Source organism: Anomaloglossus baeobatrachus, chromosome 5 (genome assembly GCF_048569485.1).
Source record: "Anomaloglossus baeobatrachus isolate aAnoBae1 chromosome 5, aAnoBae1.hap1, whole genome shotgun sequence".
In the NCBI taxonomy this organism is placed as follows: domain Eukaryota; kingdom Metazoa; phylum Chordata; class Amphibia; order Anura; family Aromobatidae; genus Anomaloglossus; species Anomaloglossus baeobatrachus.
In genome coordinates this window covers 308,061,158-308,082,612 of record NC_134357.1, presented here as the reverse complement: position 1 = coordinate 308,082,612, position 21,455 = coordinate 308,061,158, and the positions used below count along the sequence as shown (strand labels likewise).

The window sequence follows — 21,455 nt, the reverse complement described above, 5'->3', positions numbered from 1 at the left end:
TGCTGCCGCCGTTCTCAAGTTAATGGCGATGGACAGGATATAGGTGGACACACTCTGTGTATAGATATATATATAGATGGATAGGATGGATAGATAGATAGATAGATGAATAGATAGATAGATAGATAGATAGATAGATAGATAGATAGATAGATAGATAGATAGATAGATAGATAGATAGAGGGATAGATAGATAGAGGGATAGATAGATAGATGAATAGATAGATAGATAGATAGATAGATAGATAGATAGAGGGATAGATAGATAGAGGGATAGATAGATAGAGGGATAGATAGATAGAGGGATAGATAGATAGAGGGATAGATAGATAGAGGGATAGATAGATAGATGAATAGATAGATAGATAGATAGATAGAGGGATAGATAGATAGATAGAGGGATAGATAGATAGAGGGATAGATAGATAGATGATAGATAGATAGATGATAGATAGATAGATAGATAGATAGATAGATAGATAGATGGATAGATAGATAGATAGAGGGATAGATAGATAGATGGATAGTTAGAGAGATAGATACATGAATAGATAGATAGATAGATAGATAAATAGATAGATAATAGATAGATAGATGGATAGATACAGGGATCTATATTATATTTTGCAGGATTCCAGTTTTTCCCCATAGACTTCTATTGGCAACGGATTGTGACTGATGATGCTGCGTTGCATCCGCTGCGTCGCGGTCAGTCGTTTTTTGACTGACCGCCGGGCGGGAGCAACGCAGCATGTAACGTTTTTTGTGCAGTGGAATCCGTTGGATGCGCCCTCTGGCTCCCTGCACAGGTAACCAGGATAAACATTGGGTTACTAAGCAACGCGCTTTGCTTAGTTACCCGGTATTTACACTGGTTACGGGTGCAGGGAGCCAGCGCTGAGTGGTGTATGCTGGTAACCAAGATAAATATCGGGTAACCAAGCAAAAAGTACTTTGCTTTTACCCGATATTTACCCTGGCTGTGCAGGGAGCCCGACACTTCACCGCTCAGCTCCGCCCCCTCCCGGCTCCGCCCCCTCCCGCACTCAGCATGTACACACACACACACACACTCACTTGTCCTGCAGTCCCCGCGGCACTGACGTACTCAATGCCACGGCCCCGCTCGGCTCCACCCACCCCGAACTCCGCCCCCCGCACACAACGGAATCCGACAAAGAAGTCTGTTCTTTGTCATCCGTTGTCATCCGTTGTACAGCGCATCAGTCACATGCGTCAAGCGACGCATGTGACTGATGCAAAACAACGGAAATGTGAACTTAGCCTAAGACACTCACGTCGTTCCTTGTCCCGCTCTGTCTTGCACCAGACTTATCATTCTCTGTCAGTCGTTCCTTCTTTTCCTCGGTCACGCTATTCTATGTAACGGTCTCCCTCTTTACTTGTCACCCATATCATGCGGCTCTGCTGCTCCTCAGACCTGACGTCTGTTCCTGTCACAGGTTGGGCCCTAACTGACGTTTCCACAGCAACCATTTCTCTCCCTCAGCAGTAGCTCGTTCCCTATTGGCTAATCCTAGAATCCCAGCTGTCACCTGTCTGTCACCGGGCAGATTTAACTTTTCACCTGCACCTATCTATATATATAATTGCCTTATTCGGTCTGTCTGTCTTGCTCCAAAATTCTGTCGTTACCGCGACAAGCGTCTCATTGGCCGCTCGCCTCGGCTCCGCCCCCGCACGGATTGGCCGCTCGCCCAGGCTCCGCCCCCCACACGGATTGGCCTCTCGCCTCGGCCCCCTGCACGCATTCCCCGAACCGACACGGAGCCCCGACTCCTAGGTGAGTGCTGTACCCCCGGGAGCCCACACCAGCGTACGCCGGCAACCCAGCCGACACATACCCTCGCATTGCTGGGGTTGCCTGCGTACGCTGGTGTGGGCTCCCGTGCGTGCGGGGGGAGGGGTACGCTGGTAACCATGGTACACATCGGGTAATATTGTGTAGCATGGTTACCAGCGTACACCGGCTCCCGGTAGACATGTGCAGAAGAGAGAAGACAGAAGAAAGAAGACCCCCGATCATACTCACCAGAAGCTGACCGGGAGCAGGTGAGCGCATCAAGGTCCTGCAGCTGCGGAACACACACACACACACATCAGATCTCACTCACTCTCACACACACATCAGATCGCATCCACACACTCACAACATCCCGTGATATCGCTTGCTTCTCGGCGGTGATACTGTGCGTGCAGTGACCTTCCAGGACCTGCTGGAGGATCACATGGCCGGAAGCATGTGGTATCTCCGGATGTTGTGAGTGTGAGCGCGTATGTGCGATATCGTCAATGTGTGTGCGTGTATGCGATCGTGTGTGTGTGCGTGTATGCGATTGTGTGTGTGCGTGTATGCGATCGGATGTGTGCGTGTATGCGATTGTGTGTGTGCGTGTATGCGATCGGGTGTGTGCGTGTATGCGATCGGATGTGTGCGTATATGCGATCGGATGTGTGCGTATATGCGATCGGATGTGTGCGTGTTGGCAGAAGGCAGAGGAGCACTGCGTGCAGCACAGCTGCTGGGACCGCCCACCGGAGGGCACAGGCAGAAGTGGGGTGTGAGTGTATGCGATCAGATGTGTACGTGTATACTGTCTGATGTGTGACTGTGGAGCACGATGGGGGGTGCACAGCATGGGGGATGGAGCACGATGGGGAGTGCGCAGCATGGGGGATGGAGCACGATGGGGGGTGCGCAGCATGGGGGATGGAGCACGATGGGGAGTGCGCAGCATGGGGGATGGAGCACGATGGGGAGTGCGCAGCATGGGGGATGGAGCACGATGGGGGGTGCGCAGCATGGGGGATGGAGCACGATGGGGGGTGCGCAGCATGGGGAATGGAGCACGATGGGGGGTGCGCAGCATGGGGGATGGAGCACGATGGGGAGTGCGCAGCATGGGGGATGGAGCACGTTTGGTAGTGCGCAGCATGGGGGATGGAGCACGATGGGGAGTGCGCAGCATGGGGGATGGAGCAGGATGGGGGGTGCGCAGCATGGGGGATGGAGCAGGATGGGGGGTGCGCAGCATGGGGAATGGAGCACGATGGGGGGTGCGCAGCATGGGGGATGGAGCACGATGGGGAGTGCGCAGCATGGGGGATGGAGCACGTTTGGTAGTGCGCAGCATGGGGGATGGAGCACGATGGGGAGTGCGCAGCATGGGGGATGGAGCACGATGGGGAGTGCGCAGCATGGGGGATGGAGCACGATGGGGGGTGCGCAGCATGGGGGATGGAGCACGTTTGGTAGTGCGCAGCATGGGGGATGGAGCACGATGGGGAGTGCGCAGCATGGGGGATGGAGCACGATGGGGAGTGCGCAGCATGGGGGATGGAGCACGATGGGGAGTGCGCAGCATGGGGGATGGAGCACGATGGGGGGTGCGCAGCATGGGGGATGGAGCACGATGGGGGGTGCGCAGCATGGGGGATGGAGCACGATGGGGGGTGCGCAGCATGGGGGATGGAGCACGATGGGGAGTGCGCAGCATGGGGGATGGAGCACGATGGGGAGTGCGCAGCATGGGGGATGGAGCACGATGGGGAGTGCGCAGCATGGGGGATGGAGCACGATGGGGGGGTGCGCAGCATGGGGGATGGAGCACGATGGGGAGTGCGCAGCATGGGGGATGGAGCACGATGGAGGGTGCGCAGCATGGGGGATGGAGCACGATGGGGAGTGCGCAGCATGGGGGATGGAGCACGATGGGGGTGCACACCTCCCCCCAAAACACACACACACACTGCCACACGCGCACCGCACAACACACCACACACACACTGGGAACCACAAACACCGCCCTACACAGACACCCACACACACAGACAACGCCGCACACACAAACACCGCAGCACACACAAATATACGCACATACCGCGCAACACACACACATTGCACAAACATACCTCCCCCAAAACACACACACGCACCCCACACCCACACAAACCGCGCAACACACACAGCACCACACACAGACAACACTGCAGACACACAGCGCTCCACAAACAACACAACACACACACAGCGCTCCACACAAACAACACCGCTCTCACACACACCCACCCAGAATATTTACAGCCCATACATAAACACTTGGCAACTACACACAACAACATCTATATATATATGTTAGAATCGGGTCACCTTCTAGTAACACTAATAATACCTTATTAAGCATTATACTTTATATACTACATAACATTACACCTTATACCAATACACATACTGTACATTACATCTTCAATACTGCTACACCTCTACATGGTAACAGAGAGCAAAAGAGAAGGGTGTTTGATACTGCGCCAAAGGATCACAGGAACAGATGTTTAGATTAATGCATCTTTATTTCATCCAGGTCTACGCGTTTCCGGAGCCACTGCCCCCTTCCTCAGGACCGTCAGGAAAGACAAAACATCAAATCTGTCTAGACAGATTTGATGTTTTGTCTTTCCTGACGGTCCTGAGGAAGGGGGCAGTGGCTCCGGAAACGCGTAGACCTGGATGAAATAAAGATGCATTAATCTAAACATCTGTTCCTGTGATCCTTTGGCGCAGTATCAAACACCCTTCTCTTTTGCTCTCTGTTATCTGCCAATTGGGTGGCTGCAGCCTTGGATCAGATTCTACATGCGAATACAGTTGTTGTGACTCTCACAACGACATCTGGTGAGTAGTTTCACCCTCCTCCCACCCCTTATATACTGGGGTAAGACCCTATATGCGCTTTTCTCTCCACAGATTTCTTATCTGAATTACACCTCTACATGGTAACATTCTCTACTCTGCTACATCTTATACATTACATTATGCATAAAACTCTAATACATCCTTATAAAATACTATAAAGATTAATAAACACGTTTTAGAACCATGTTATGTCTTCTGGGGGGTTTCTTCTCACGGGGGCTCGACCACCCCCTTACAATACCTTGCCCACTGCCACCCTGCAGCCCCTGAATGCTGCTCCTGTTGTCATTGGTTACCAGCGATCCCCCCCCCCCGGGATACCCTGAGGGATATGCAACTCAATGACTAATGTTCCTCCATGCTTTACACTGCTGCCCCCCTCCCCCCGTTCACTCCGCTATAATGTAATGTCAGTGATCAGAAATACCGGACACCGACCTCCGTGCTCCAGACATCTTCTCGTTCCTAAGCGACAGTGTCAACTTCCGGAAAAGGCGTAAACTGTGCAGACTGTACCAAACCCGTGAGATGAAGGGGGGACTGGAGTGTTTCTGCAGATATTAGCACGTGCTGGGGAACATTACGGAGGTTTGTGTTATTGTGGGGAGATACATGAGGTGTCGCCTGCACCAGACAGAGGTGTGACCGGCGGGAGGCCCGGCCGCTGCTGACTGTAGGAACATGGGCATCGTGCACACAATGTGCTGTGATCGGGCAGAGCGGCGACCGCCGATAATGACGGCTCCTGTGTGCTGACCGCCAGCGATCTCCTGTTCTCCGCCTGCCTCCAGTCTGGCAGGGAAGGGGTTACCCGGATCCGCCCCGCCCCCCGCCCGCTCACTGGATGGTGCTCGCGGCTCAGGCCGGACGGGGCAGTGACCCGCGGGCCGGGAACAGGGTGGCATCGGGGCAGCGGAGCAGGTAGGTGGCGTGGAGGGTCCGCCCCGGGGGCCACACTCACCCGCACATACACCCCAATATGTGTCTATGGGGAAAAGGCTATGCCCCCGTAGTGTGTGTATGTGTGTGCCCCTTCCCCCCCCCCCCCCCCCGTACAGTGTGTAATACATTGTGTGTGTGTCCTGGTATAGTGTATGCTACATAGTATGTGTGCGTGTCAGCCCTATGTACGGTGTGTAATACATAGCATGTGTGTGTGAGCCCCATACAGTGTGTAATACATGGTTGTATTACACACTGTATGGGGCTCACACACACACATACCATGTATTACACACTATATGGGGCTCACACACACACATACTGTATGTGTGTGTGTGAGCCCCATATAGTGTGTAATACATGGTATGTGTGTGTGTGAGCCCCATACAGTGTGTAATACATGGTATGTGTGTGTGCGTGTGTGTGTGTGCGTGAGCCCCATACAGTGTGTAATACATAGCATGTGTGTGTGTCCCCCGGGTACAGTGTGTAATACATGGTATGTGTGTGTGTGTGTGTGTGTGTGTGTGTGTGTGTGAGCCCCATACAGTGTGTAATACATAGCATGTGTGTGTGTCCCCCGGGTACAGTGTGTAATACATGGCTTGTGTGTGTGAGCCCCCGGTATGGTGTGTAATACATAGTGTGTGTGTGTGTGTGTCCTGGTATAGTGTATGCTACATAGTATGTGTGCGTGTCAGCCCTATGTACGGTGTGTAATACATAGCATGTGTGTGTGAGACCCATACAGTGTGTAATACAGTGTGTGTGTGTGTGAGCCCTATGTACAGTGTAATACATAGTATGCGTGTGAGCCCCATACAGTGTGTAATACATAGTGTGTGTGTGTGTGCGCCCCGGGTACAGTGTGTAATACATAGTATATGTGTGTGTGTGTGAGCCACAGGTACAGTGTGTAATACATAGTGTGTGTGTGTGTGTGTGTGTGTGTGTGTGTGTGTGAACTGTGATTTCATCAAAACTATAACAAACAGCCCAGTAACTGACACATCGCTGGAATCAGGGTCTCTGGCTCTATGTTATGCTGCTCTCAGATTTGGTGGCAGAAACCTGGAGACAGATTTTGTTTAATGAAACAAATAAGCAAAAAGGAAGTGCAAAGTTGGTATCAACAGAACATCTCTTTATTACATTGACCAAGAAAAAAGCGTTTCGATCCACACCTCAGTATTTGTCAGATGAAGACTTAGGCTAGGTTCACATTTCCGTTGTTTTGCATCAGTCACATGCGTTGCTTGACACATGTGACTGATGCGTTGTACTACGGATGACAAAGAACAGAAATCATTGTCGGACTCCATTGTGTGCGGGGGGCGGAGCACGAGGGGGCGGAGTTCGGGGTGGGTGGAGCCGAGCGGGGCTGTGGCACTGAGGACGTCAGTGCCGCGGGGACTGCAGGGCTGGGGACAGGTGTGTGTGTGTACATGCTGAGTGTGGGAGGGGGCAGGGAAGTGTTGGGCTCCCTGCACAGCCAGGGTAAATATCGGGTATAAGCAAAGCACTTTTTGCTTGGTTACCCGATATTTATCTTGGTTACCAGCATACACCGCTTAGCGCTGGCTCCCTGCACACGTAACCAGTGTAAATATCGGGTAACTAACCAAAGCGCATTGCTTGGTTACCCAATGTGTATCCTGGTTACGGATGCAGGGAGCCAGAGAGCGCATGCGCAGCAAAATCCTACGGATCGCACTGCTCAAAAAACGTTACATGCTGCGTTCCTCCCGCCCGGTGGTCACTTACAAAATGACTGACCGCGACGCAGCGGATGCAACGCAGCATCATCAGTCGCAATCCGTCACTAATAGAAGTCTATGGGGAAAAACTGGATTCCTGCAAAATATTTTGCAGGATACCGTAATTCCTCAAGGCGACGGATTGTGTCTGATGCAAAACAACGGAAGGGTGAACCTAGCCTTAGGTGTGAGTCAGAACGTGGCTGCTTTTTTATGTTTGATATATTAGAGATATCCGTATCATACCAATTTTTGGCATTGAAGTGGTGTGCTTCTTTTTGCCTAGCCTGTGGGTAGGTGGTGTCCTTCTTTTTGCCTAGCCTGTGGGTAGGTGGTGTCCTTCTTTTTGCCTAGCCTGTGGGTAGGTGGTGTCCTTCTTTTTGCCTAGCCTGTGGGTAGGTGGTGTTCTTCTTTTTGCCTAGCCTGTGGGTAGGTGGTGTCCTTTTTTTTGCCTAGCCTGTGGGTAGGTGGTGTTCTTCTTTTTGCCTAGCCTGTGGGTAGGTGGTGTCCTTTTTTTTTGCCTAGCCTGTGGGTAGGTGGTGTCCTTCTTTTTGCCTAGCCTGTGGGTAGGTGGTGTCCTTCTTTTTGCCTAGCCTGTGGGTAGGTGGTGTCCTTCTTTTTGCCTAGCCTGTGGGTAGGTGGTGTCCTTCTTTTCACCAGGCAATCCCTTCAAGCAAGATAAGAAAACTCTCCTGACATGTCTGTTTTAGTAAGTCCTTTTATCCCTTGTGGAATAACAATCCTGGAGGACCTTTTCTGAGATCTTCGCATTGTGGCTTTCCTCTGTTATTCCTCTTAGAAATTTAGAAATTGACAACTGGGTGTTAACAGTTGGGGGTGTGTCCCCATACCTGTCCAATCAGTGCTCACTGTAGAGGCACACCCTTCTGGACAAAGACCATTATAATTCCGAGCTGTCATGTCATTCCCTCCAGAGGTTGATGTCGAGTTTTACCGCTGAGAGATGGTAATTCAAGATAAGCCAAGAATGGCTGATTTCTTCCCAAAACCGCTCCACATCTGTCCAGTCTTACGTGTGCTATTGCTACAGACCCATTACTTTCCATGTAAGGTAAGTGCAATACCAAACATAACCTATAGACATGGGGTGGCACTGTTTTGAGAAGAGACCAGCTATTTTTGAGATCCCTGACAGCCCCCTTTAAAATGATTGCATGGAAACATGAACAACGTTTTGACTTCTGTATATAACAAAGACCACAATGATCTGCCGAATATGTGGTACGACAAGTATCAGTGGTGGCTGACACACCCAATTGTCATGTATGTAAAGCGCTGTGGAATTAATAGCGCTATATAAATGAATAAAATTATTATTATTATTATTATTATTATATACGAGAGGCTGCTGAAAAGTGTTTGGCTCTACCCAGAAAGAAACAAGATAGGATGATGAAACTTTACATTTCTTCCACATACTCTCCACTGATGTCAACACTCTTCTTACATCGGTATTTCAAGTTCTGGAAGCCTAGTAAAAAGAAGGGTTTCAGTTGTGCCTCAAACCAGGCATCCGCAGCAGCCTTGGCATCAGAAATGGTGTGAAATTTGATACCCTTGAGGGGTTTCTTCAGGTTTGGAAACAGATGCTAGTCAGAGGGAGCTAGATCTGGTGAATAAGGTGGGTGGTCAACCAACTGGAAGCCCAGCTCTGCCAGTTTTCCCATGGTCGCTTGTGCAGTGTAAGCGAAGGCGAGGAAGAAGCAAGATTCCTTTCAACAGCTTGCTGCACCTTTTGGGCTTCAGAGCTGCCTTCAATTGGTCTAAAAGTTCAATGTAATACCTTGAATTAATGGTGGAACCCTTTTGAAGGTAGTCCACTAGCAGCATGCCCTCCTTATTCCAGAACACAGATGCCAGCACCTCTAGTGGCTGATTTTTGCACCCTGAACTTCTTTGGATGAGGAGAACCACTCTTTTGACTGCTCCTTGTTTTCAGGGTCATACAAATAAATCCAGGTCTCATCCGTAGTGACCAGTCGATCCGGGAAGTTCTTATCAGTCCGGAAACTATGATAAATGGACCGGGAAGTTTTCACTCGCATGCTTCTCTAATCTGTTGTCAAACATTTGGACACACTTTGCAGATAGAGTCCTCATGTCCAAATGTTCATGGATAATGACACAAACACGTTCACGGGAAATCCCCATGAGGTCTGCTATTGCTTTAGCTGAAATTCATCGATTCTCCAGTATGAGGTTGTGCACAGCCTCGACGATCTCAGGAACAACAACCACTCTCGGTCGTCCAGGACTTTCATTAGCATTGGTGCTGAAGTGGTTCGTTTTAAATTTGGCTATGGAACATGAAGGGCATTGATCCCCCAATGTCTGCGACATATCACCATGAATATCCTTCGTGGACTTTCCTTGTAGAGACAAGAGTTTTATCACTCCTCTGCTCTCAGTTGCTGTGAATATCGCATTAGACTCTGCCATTTTGTTTTCCCGCATGCGTAGAACACTGTTGCCATAAGCAACAAACACATATGAATAAATTCACTGCACTCGTTATTGAACGTGAAATAATTTTTATTGAAACGTGGAAAAGAAAAAATATCCAACGACGTTTCGACCCTCCGGGTCTTTATCAAGTCGCTGTCTGATAGGTGACTGTATAAGGTGAGGAATATAGTGCACTGAAGCACTAAGACAATTGAAAAAGGTGCCTTAGAGATAAGATGTGCAAGTGCAGCCGCACCGTTGCTGGAGAATTCTAGTGTATACACTAGAATTATTTTGTGGTGTCTGTCATTTTGACAAGCGTAGTATGTAAAAATAGTTTAAACAAACACACACATTTATAATATATATTTATCGTATTTTCCGGCGTATAAGACTACTTTTTAACCCCTGAAAATCTTCTCAAAAGTCGGGGGTCGTCTTATACGCCGGGTGTCATCACTTTACACACAATAAAAGATATTCTCACCTCTCCTCCGTGCCCGCGGTGCCTCCAGCTGTTTTTTTGCAGGCACACAGACTCCTCCGTGATAGCGTCCGTGTACGAAGCGGTTGCTGCAGGATGTTGTCATTGCTTTACTACAGTTGAATGTTTTGCGTCGCCACAAAGCATTCAACTGTAGTAAACCGCTGACAGCGGCGCCGGCCCTGTGCATTGGACACGCTTTACTGCAGTTGAATGCTTTGTGGCGCCGTAAAGTATTCAACTGTAGTAAAGAAAAGACGACATCCTGCAACGGCCGCTCCATTCATGCTATCTTAGAGGAGTTTGTGTGCGGACAGCAAGAAGCAGCTGGAGGCACCGCGGGCACGAAGTCTATGCGGACTGCAGGAAACAGCTAGATGCAGCATTACTATACAATAGGGACATTACAGCAGGAGGGAATTATTAAACAATGGCCTCATTACTGCACAGGACATTACAGCAGGGGACATCGCTAAACAATCAGCACATGACTAGGGTCAGCCTACACTTGAGTACATACGATGTATCCCAAACTGGAAAAGTTGGGGGTCGTCTTATACGCCGGAAAATACTAGATAGATAGATAGATAGATAGATGGAGAGAGATATATCTATCTATCTATATAATCTAATATATAATGATTTTTTTACTTGAAGTAATAATTTTCTCCTTCAAACTTTTTCAAAGACCATCACATTACCTCCACCATGTTTGACAGATGGCGTCAAGCACTCTTCCAGCATCTTTTCAGTTGTTCTGCATCTCACAAATGTTCTTCTGTGTGATCCAAACACCTCAAACTCATCTATCCATAACACTTTTTTATAATCTTCCTCTGTCAAATGTCTGTGTTCTTTTGCCCATATTATTTCCTTTTATTAGCCAGTCTCAGATATGGCTTTTTCTTTGCCACTCTGCCCTGAAGTCCAGCATCCCAGAGTCGCCTCTTCACTGTAGATGTTGACACTGGCGTTTTGCAAGTACTATTTAATGAAGCTGCCAGTTGTGGACCTGTGAGGCATCGATTTCTCAAACTAGAGACTCTAATGTACTTGTCTTGTTGCTTAGTTGTGCAGCGGGGTCTCCCACTTCTCTTTCTACTCTGGTTAGAGCCCGTTTGTGCTCTCCTCTGAAGGGAGTAGTACACACCGTTGTAGGAAATTTTCAGTTTCTTGGCAATTTCTCACATGGAATATCCTTCATTTCTGAGAACAAGAATAGACTGTCTTGTTTCACATGAAAGTTCTCTTTTTCTGGCCATTTTGAGAGTTTCATGGAACCAACAAATGTAATGCTCCAGATTTTCAACTAGCTCAAACGAAGGTCAGTTTTATAGCTTCTCTAATCAGCAAAACTGTTTTCAGCTGTGCTAACATACTTGCACAAGGGTTTTCAAGGGATTTCTAAACATCCATTAGCCTTCTAACAAACACAATGTACCCTTAGAACAGTGGAGGGTGGTGTTGGAAATGGGCCTCTATACACCTATGTAGATATTGCATTCAAAACCAGACGTTTGAAGCTAGAATAGTCATTTACCACATTAACTATGTATAGAGTGAATTTCTGTTTCATTTATAGCTAGCTTCATTGAAAAAAGATGTGCTTTTAATTCAAAAATAAGGAAATATCCAAGTGACCCTAAACTTTTGAAGTGTAGTGTAGTGTGTGTATGTATGTATGTATGTATGTATGTATGATATATATACATACATACATATTTATACTAGCTGTACTACCCGGCTTCGCCCAGGTTACCAACTGCTGTTAACAAAATAGAATGTATTAACAAAAATGTATTCTGCACACAAAAAACACAAAACAAATAGATATAAATGCAATTATAATGTCTGTCTCCCCTTCTGTCTGTCTGTCTCTTTCCCTGTCTGTCTATCTATCTCTGTCACTTTCCCTACTTGTCTCTTTCCCTCTCTGTCTCTTTCCCTGTGTCTGTCTCTTTACCTATCTTTGTCTGTCTCTTACCCTGTCTGTCTCTTTCCCTCTCTTTCCCTGTGTCTATCTCTTTGTGTCTGTCTCTTACCCTGTCTGTGTCTGCCTCTTTCCCTGGCTGCATTGTGACACGCCAACATTCCATATAAGGGCGTGGCTGCGCATTCTTCTGAAGTTCTGGCTGCACTGTGGCTCCCAGCTCCATTCGCTTTAATGGAGGCAGGTTTTTTGGTGAATAACTGTAAAGCGCGGGGTTAAAATTTCCCCTCAAAACATAGCCTATGACGCTTTCGGGGTCCAGAAGTGTGAGTGTGCAAAATTTTGTAGCTGTGACTGTGCAGATGCCACACACACACACACACACACACACACACACACACACACACACACACACACACACACACACACACACTCAGCTTTATATATTAGATATATATGTAGCTGTATGTGTGTATGTCCGGGATTGGCATCTGCACCATCGCAGCTACAGCCACAAAATTTTGCACACTCACACGTCTGGACCCCGAGAGTGTCATAGGCTATGTTGTGAGGAAAAACTTTAACCCCGCGCATTCTAATTTACCAATGAATTTTGCCCCTATCTACATAATGGGGAAAAAGTGAAACGAAAAGTGTATCCGCACCGTCGCATTTACAATCATGAAATTTTGCACAGACACCTCATGTGACCTAGGGAACTTCATAGACTATGTTTTGACAGGAAAATTTAACCCCGCGCTTTACAGTTACTCTCCAAAAAACATACCTCCATTAAAGTAAATGGAGCCTGGAACTACAGGTTATATTAGTAGGAGCTGTGATTGGTTGCTATAGGAACAAAAGACATTCATAGTATAAGAAGCTTTATAAGTGAGGTAATAAGATGTCGGTGGGGAGACGGATAGAGAGAGACACAGACAGGAAGATAGAGACAGGAAGATAGAGACAGACCTGGAAAGAGACAGTCAGACGTGCAGACAGGGACAGAGACAGGCAGACAGGGAAGGAGGAGACAACCAGAGAGACAGACAAAGATAGATGGGGAAAGACCCAGACCTTGATAGAGACAGACGGGGAAAGAGAGAAATACAGACAAGGAAAGAGACAGACAGGAAAAACACAGCCAAAGAGACGGGGAGACAGACCGGGGAAAGAGACAGACCGGGGAAAGAGACAGACCGGGGAAAGAGACAGACCGGGGAAAGAGACAGACCGGGGAAAGAGACAGACCGGGGAAAGAGACAGACCGGGGAAAGAGACAGACCGGGGAAAGAGACAGACCGGGCACATTACTTGGCCAATTTAGTTAAATCTGTGTGGAATATCTGTGGTGTTGAAATATATGTTGTGAAATGCTTCTATTAGCTTAGTTTTTGCCTTTTAATAATTACATTTCTATCTATTTGTTTTGTGGTTTTTGTGTGCAGAATACATTTTTGTTAATATATTCCATTTTGTTAACAACAGTTATTAACCCGGGCGAAGCCGGGTAGTACAGCTAGTGTGTGTGTGTGTGTGTGTATATAATATATATAATAAATGTATGTGTGTGAACATTCTGGCTTAACTAGTAAATGTGCCATGTCCTATGATAAATGCTATAATTATTAAATGAGTTGGGCATGAGATCATCCACAGTCATTTGATGACTGGTGCTCGACTAATCGCAGTATCTCAGCTGTTTGTCTATCACATGATCAGGGCAGTGAAAGATCCAATTGAGTGAAATAAGGGAGAACCAAGCCCAAAAGTAGATTGTCAAATTGTATAAGTTTTCATTCTACAAATAGCATTTATTGATATGTAATTATTAATGTTCTGAACCATTTTCCTATAATCTAAGAAAGTGATGCAACTAATATATAGCATGTGCATAAAAACTGGTGAAGGATGTCTGGTATCAGGTTTGGTAAAGGCTTAGCCTAATCTGCTTTACTCTTGAAGTTCGGGTTTTTTCTATTGTTATTATTCCATCCCTAGAATTGTTCGGAGAACATCGGAGTTGTGTAACTTTTACCGTCCCACAGAGATGAATGCTGGATATGTAAATGCAATTGTTACTTAAACCTCCTAGGGACGGGATACATTACTGATGCCAAAACATGTCTTACTGTACACTAATTTACTGTAAATGTGAATGAAGCCTAAAGGTTCTGAAATAAAGCAGATGGAGCAGCTCAGTGGTGGCTGGCTCAGTGGTTAGCATAAGGAGTTTGTATGTTATCCCCATGATTCTGTGGGTTTCCTCCCACACTCCATAGACTTACTGATATGGAATTTAGATTATGAGCCCCAATGGGAACAGTGATCATAAAACGCTAAATAAGTGAGTAAAATAAATGAAAATCAGATGAGTCCACAAAATGTAGGCAGAAGAGCTGACCATCTAATGTACCGTATCTAATGATGTCTCAATCGCTCCCTGACATCAGATGTCCAGGGGCAAGAAGGGTGGGCATGTGGCTTTCTACATTCCCATGAGAGATAAGCAGCTGACAGGAGTCTGCAGCTGCTTATTCCCCTCTCCCCTTCGAAATTACAAGCATAATCGTTAGCAAAGCTGGCCATCCACATTCCATAGCTAATGGCCGAACTTTATTTGCACTGACCTTATTTGATCTGTGCACGATTGCCTTGATCGAGCATACACATATTCTAAATCGAGGGCTGCCTGATGCTGTCAGCACAAAAAGGCTATATGCGACAGACTTGGCACAAACCACACCACTTACGTTTCAAAGGTAGCCTGCCTGCCACCTTTTCCCCCTTCTTCAGGATTGGGCTTTCAATAGGGCTTCTGTGGTTGCTTCCACGGAGTGGCTGCTGCCCAGTGGAACAAGCTTGAGGCAGGATTAGTAAAACACAGGTCAGTAAGGGCCGTTTCACACACCCGTCTTTTCACCGGATTGGCGGATCCGGCGCACTCCAGTACAGTGTGATACAGTACAATGGCGGCGCGAAAAAGCTCCGGTCACATGACAGCATGTGACCGGAGCTTGTCGCGCTGCCATTGTACTGTATCACACTGTACTGGAGTGCGCCGGATCCGCCAATCCGGCGAAAAGCCAAATGTGTGAAATGGCCCCAACTGAAATGTCAAGAATAGGGACAAACTCTGGAGACACAGTGAAGTCAGAAGAATAGCCAGGGTCGGGTACTAGTAGGTAAATCAAAGAGCAACAAGCTGAAGTCAAGATCAGGGCGACCTGACCCAATTGCAGCAATTAACCGTAAACTGATGGGCGATTGTTCAAAAGACTGTTTAGAAAAGCTGAGCGCACATCCATGTGCACAGAACCATGGTTCTCTGCACACAGAATCTCACTCTTCTCGGTAGCATGTTTACACAGGGTCAAGTGCTGCTGAGAATGATGAAATTTAAAGGGATTCTGTCAGCAGTATTTGCTAATTCATCTGGGAACAACAGACTGTAGGCAAAGAGATCCTGAATCCAACAATGTATCACTTAGATTATTGGGTGCAGCGGTTCTGACACAATTGGAATTTTTAGATTTAGCCATGTAGCAGAGCTGAGAGAGCTGTCCCCACCTACACCAGGTTCTCAGTAGAGATTGAGCATTGACAGTGACAATCAGGGGAGGGGGTGTGCCGGTCTGCGTGACATTGTAGTCCAAGCAATGATAAGTCCTGCTGGTGTCCTGCTGCTTAAACAAGCATCATAAATAAACAGATCAGACCTTGACAAGACACGCATCCCTGAATTCTCTGTGTTAACCCTTACAGCATGCTGTCTTCAGGTTACATAAAAACCTGCTGACAAATTACCTTTAATTTAAGCAAGGTTAAAAATCATCTCACCTGACTATTAAGTGGGAAGGAATTGGGAAATGTTTGTTCCCGATTGGCAGTGTAAATGGATTCTAATGCGGGCTTTACACGAGACGACTGATCGTGCGATAGATCGTCGCGGTCACGGTTATCGTGACGCACATCCGGCATCGTACACGATGTTATCTCGTGTGACACCTCCTAGCGACGCAGTATCGCTCACAAATCGTGAGTCGTGTATTCGTCGCTAGGTTTCATAAAATTGTTTAATTAAAATGGCGGCGGTTGAGCATCGTTTCCGTGGCATCACACGTTGCTCCGTGTGACACCCCGGGAACAATGAACAGCAGCTTACCTGCGTCCCGCGGCTCTTGACGGCTTAATGGAAGGAAGGAGGTGGGCGGGATGTTTACATCCCGCTCATCTCCACCCCTGCGCTTCTATTGGCCGGCTGCTGTGTGACGCCGAACGTCCCTCCCACTCCAGGAAGTGGACGTTCGCTGCCCACAGCGAGGTCATCCGGAAGATAAGTGCGTGTGACGGGGGGTAAACGAGTTTGTGCGCCACGGGCAACTAATTGCCCGTGACGCAAAAACGACGGCGGGTACGATCGATCGTGCTATCGCACAATCGGTCGTCTCGTGTAAAGCAGGCTTTAGGCAAAGTGAAGGTTACAATTCAGTGATTAATCATGTTACGAAAAAAAAGGATTAAGCATGTTGAAATCAAATATGCCCAATTCTTTTCAAATAGAATGAAATAGAGCCAAACAATCAATACACAGTAAATGGTGGTATCTTCCCACCACCCTCAATCTAATGAGTATGGCCACCTTAAAGGGAACCTGTCACTAGACCACTAGACTGCCAGCATGTTGGGATGCTCGGTGGAGTTAGGTGTACAATGAATGCATGTGAGTCAGTCAGGGGTGGGCGTGCCTGTGGTGCCACCTGTGCAGCTGAACAGGGGTCCAATTGTTAAAGGGGCCCAGTACCACCTACAAAGCCTCTGTCAGACACATTATGGGACCTCATTGGATGACACTATATTGTTCTTGCACGATGTATGTCTTCCCATGGATTCCAGGATGCAGGATGTAACTGATGAGCTTCTTTACTCCCTGCTGCCTAAAGGGAACCTTTCACCAGAATTTTGTATTCTAAACCCAAACTAGCACCTGTGCTGCATCCTATAAAGGTGCATGTTGTCCCCTGACTCCCCCTGTAGACCCCACAAATACCTTTCATAAAATCTCCCTCCATGTATGCTAATACATACATCGGGTCCGGTCCGATGGGCTGCCTATTTTCCGCATCCTGACGCTCCTTTCGGCGCTGATAGCCGTCCTCCTTTGATGATTAATGTGGATGACACTTCCGCTGCCATCCACATAGCTGGATCTTTGAGGCACACCAATGTTTTCGACTCTGCCCACAATAGGGCACCTTCATGAGCCAGCAATATCTCTGCGCGGGTGCAAGATTTTGCCCAACGACGTGGATCATCCACATCAATCACCAAAGGAGGACTGCAATCTGCGCCGAAAGGAGCGTCAGGAGCCGCAAAATACTACGTCCATCGGACCAGACCCAATGATTAGCATATATGGAGGGAGATTTTATAAGGGTATTTGTGGGGTCTGCAGGGGACAACATGCACCTTTATAGAATGCAGCACAGGCGCTGCTTAAGGTGCTAGATTTAGTTTAGAACGCCAAAATCTGGTGATGGGTTCCCTTTAAACTGATGTTATTAGAATGGGCACGTTTGGAGCACAAAACCCCGATGCATACCTTTTTAGTGGCACAAGATCTAGTGATGGGGGACAGGTTCCCTTTAACTTTTCTGCCTAAAGTGGTTTAATGCATGTGACACACAACGCCTATGTACTAAGCATTTCAACCATGAAGTAGCTCTTTGTCATGGTGATGCCTTCTCCTCCCCCTCTTGTCAGTAATCTCTCAGTGATCTTGTAGTAATATGCTTCTCAGATGGAGCAAGGGAAACTCAAACACGTGATATCCACATGGGAAGGAAACCGCAGATCCTGCGCACAGTGATCTCACAATCCTGAGAGCTGCTTTATGCCTTCTGCAGACCCTGGAAGGGCGATATCTTCAGAGTCTCGATTTTAGCCACCCCTCTTTCAGGGATTAAACCCCCAATAAAGGCCATTTACGGGTTATATAGATATACTGTAGATATGCAAAGTCTACACACCCCTGTTAAAATGCCAGATTTTTGTTAGGGTACCTTCACACTTTAGCGATGCAGCAGCAATCCGACCAGCGATCTAACCTGGTCAGGATCGCTGCTGCATCGCTACATGGTCGCTGGTGAGCTGTCAAACAGGCAGATCTCACCAGCGACCAGTGAACAGCCCCCAGCCAGCTGCGACGTGCAAGCGACGCTGTGCTTGCACGGAGCCGGCGTCTGGAAGCTGCGGACACTGGTAACTAAGGTAAACATCGGGTATGGTTACCCGATGTTTACATTACTTACCAGCGCACACCGCTTAGCTGTGTGTGCAGGGAGCAGGGAGCCGCGCACACTGAGCGCTGGCTCCTTGCTCTCCTAGCTACAGTACACATCGGGTTAATTAACCCGATGTGTAATGCAGCTACATGTGCAGAGAGCTGGAGCCGTGCACACTGCTTAGCGCTGGCTCCTTGCTCTCTTAGCTACAGTACACATCGGGTTAATTAACCCGATGTGTACAGCAGCTACATGTGCAGAAAGCCGGAGCCGGCAGCACAGGCAGCGTGAGAGCGGCGGAGGCTGGTAACTAAGGTAAATATCGGGTAACCACCTTGGTTACCCGATGTTTATCTTGGTTACAGCTTACCGCAGCTGCCAGATGCCGGCTCCTGCTCCCTGCTCGCTTCATTTGTCGCTCTCTCGCTGTCACACACAGCGATCTGTGTGTCACAGTGGGAGAGCGCCTTTGAAGAAAACGAACCAGGGCTGTGTGTAACGAGCAGCGATCTCGCAGCAGGGGCCAGATCGCTGCTCAGTGTCACACACAGCGAGATCGCTAATGAGGTCACTGCTGCGTCACAAAAAGCGTGACTCAGCAGCGATCTCGGCAGCGAGCTCGCTGTGTGTGAAGCACCCCTAAGTTGAAAAAATGTATGCCAAGAAGAATAGTTTCAGACAAGCCATTCTTTTGTGAAGTTTGAGATATTCTTGGGGTTTTTATATTGAACTTGAAAGGTTGCAGACGTGATTGATATTCTTGAAGCTCCTTTAATGGTACTGTAGGCCTCTTGTTAGTCTCCTGGGCCGATTTTTCTTCATGTCTTTTCATCAGTTTTTATGAGATTTACAATTCTAGGTAGTATCACTGTTTACCAAATTTAATCCACTTCTTGGTGATGTTTCCTTAGTGATCCAAGTAATGCCTTGGACATTTTTTTTTTTTTGCACCATTCTCTTGACTTGTTACTTTTCAGAAATGAGATCCCTTTGCTGTGTTGCAGGCTGTTTATGGACCGTGGCTTTTGCTGTAAAATGTAACTAAAAAAATTTCAGAAAACTTCTATTAGAACAGCTAAGCTGTGTATGTCATTAAGGCCGGGGCCACACAGGGACTAATGTGATCCTCGCATGACACTCTGCTCACACTGGCAGCACAGCAGGAGCCGAGTGTCACTGCGACTGAGGTCCGTTCATGCGATCGGACCACAGCTGCGGGGGACGGGCCGGCACTGAGGAGGGGAGTGCCAGTGCTGCGGGGGGTGGGCCAGCGCTGAGGAGGAAAGGGAGGGATTTATCTCCCTCTCTCCTCCGTAGCCGGCTATTGCCATTCTCACCCTGCACTCGAGGTATACCGGTGTAATGTGAGTGCAGTGCGATGTTTCTCTTGTCCCATAGACTTGAATGGGTGCGAGAGAGAGTCTCAGCTTATAATCACAGCATGCTGTGACTGTTTTCTCGGTCCGATTAGGGCTGAGAAAATAATTGCTCATGTGCGCTGACACACAGAGTAATATTGGTCCGAGGGGAATGCGATGTTGTATCACACTCCACTCGGTTCAATTTTCACGCCGTGTGTCTTAGGCCTAATCACAATAATGGTAAATGAAGGCAGCTGTGCACTGACTACTATTTAACAGGAGTTTACATGTGATTGGCTAATTCTGAACACAACCACACCCCCAGTTAAAAGAGGGTGTTCACAATTATGCAACTACATTATTTTAGTTTTTGTGGGGGTTTTCTCCCCATCAAAATTATTTCAGTTTCTCAATAGATTTGTACAGATTATGGGTGACATTAAAGGGAATGTGTCAGCAAATTTGTGTTACCTCATCTAAGCTCAGCATGAAGTAGGCAACGAGACTTTGAATCCAACGATGTATCACTTAGTTTATTAGATGTAACGGCTCTGACAGAGTTTTTAGATTTTACATGCAGCAGAACTGAAAAAGCTAACTCACCCACACTAAGCTCTCTATGTACAATGTATATAAACAGTGAGCTGCTTCTCACAGGAGGGTGTGCCAGACAAACCCACACAAGGCAATGTAGTCCTAGCAATGATAAGGTCCTGGTGCTAAAGCAATCAATGTAATGAATCTTGATAAGAGACACCTCTCTGAAATCTATGCTTTAACCCCTACAGTATACTGTCTTCATATGACATAGCAAAAAAAATCCCTTTTAAAGGTGACAAAAGTTCTAAAATAAATGTTCTTAATTTTTTTTTTTTTTGTACATGACAAACACTTAGCATTTTAACAAAGATGTGTGAAGTCTGTCAATCAAGCCAAACCACGTTAGTAGCCTAGATAATGCTTTTAACTGTGCTATAAGTCTGTCACCAGGTTATTGCCACCCAATCTGAGAAGAGAATAGTGTAGAGAAAGAGACCCTGATTTCAGCAATGTGTCACTGGGCTGCTTGCTGTAGTTTTGATAAAATCAATAACAGCTTATCACTAAAGGACTAGTAAAATTGCTGTCATGACGTTCTCCATATTTTCGAACTCTGTATAACCCTGCTTCCACCACTGATTGGCAGCTTTCTGCCTTTACATAGTGTACACAAAAAGCTGCCAATCACTGGTGTGGGCGAGGTTATACAGAGCTCAGCATTTAGTAAGCAGCAGATGAAACAGATTTTTTTTATTAAAACTGCATCCCAGTAAGTGATACAGTGCTGGTATCAGGGTCTCTGACCCTACATCATGGTGCTATCAGATGGGGTAGCAAAAACCTGATGACAAATTCCCTTTAACCCCTTCAGCCCCCAGCCTGTTTTCACCTTAAAGACCCGGCCATTTTTTGCAATTTTGACCAGTGTCACTTTGACAGGTTATAACTCTGGAACACTTCAACGGATCCTGGCGATT

The 21,455-nt window shown here is 47.3% G+C and overlaps 2 protein-coding genes across 8 annotated transcripts in view; one reads left to right on the top strand and one right to left on the bottom strand.

Annotated features, from left to right (window-relative positions):
• CCDC40 (coiled-coil domain 40 molecular ruler complex subunit) overlaps nt 1–5,520 on the bottom strand; it is a 141,590-nt gene extending 136,070 nt beyond the window's left edge. For 2 of the 3 annotated variants that reach the window (XM_075349685.1, XM_075349687.1), the window contains exon 1: nt 1,299–1,360. In XM_075349685.1, the coding sequence (XP_075205800.1) occupies nt 1,299–1,339 (41 nt within the window). In that variant the 5' untranslated portion in view covers nt 1,340–1,360. Of the gene's footprint in view, nt 1–1,298; nt 1,361–5,152 lie in introns of those variants that run through there. The other variant, XM_075349686.1, reaches the window with a different exon arrangement.
• TBC1D16 (TBC1 domain family member 16) overlaps nt 5,227–21,455 on the top strand; it is a 114,199-nt gene continuing 97,970 nt past the window's right edge. For 3 of the 5 annotated variants that reach the window (XM_075349693.1, XM_075349690.1, XM_075349691.1), the window contains exon 1: nt 5,231–5,635. The gene's annotated coding sequence lies outside the window, so the exon portion shown is untranslated. Of the gene's footprint in view, nt 5,636–21,455 lie in introns of all 5 variants that reach the window. The other 2 variants (XM_075349694.1, XM_075349692.1) reach the window with 2 other exon arrangements.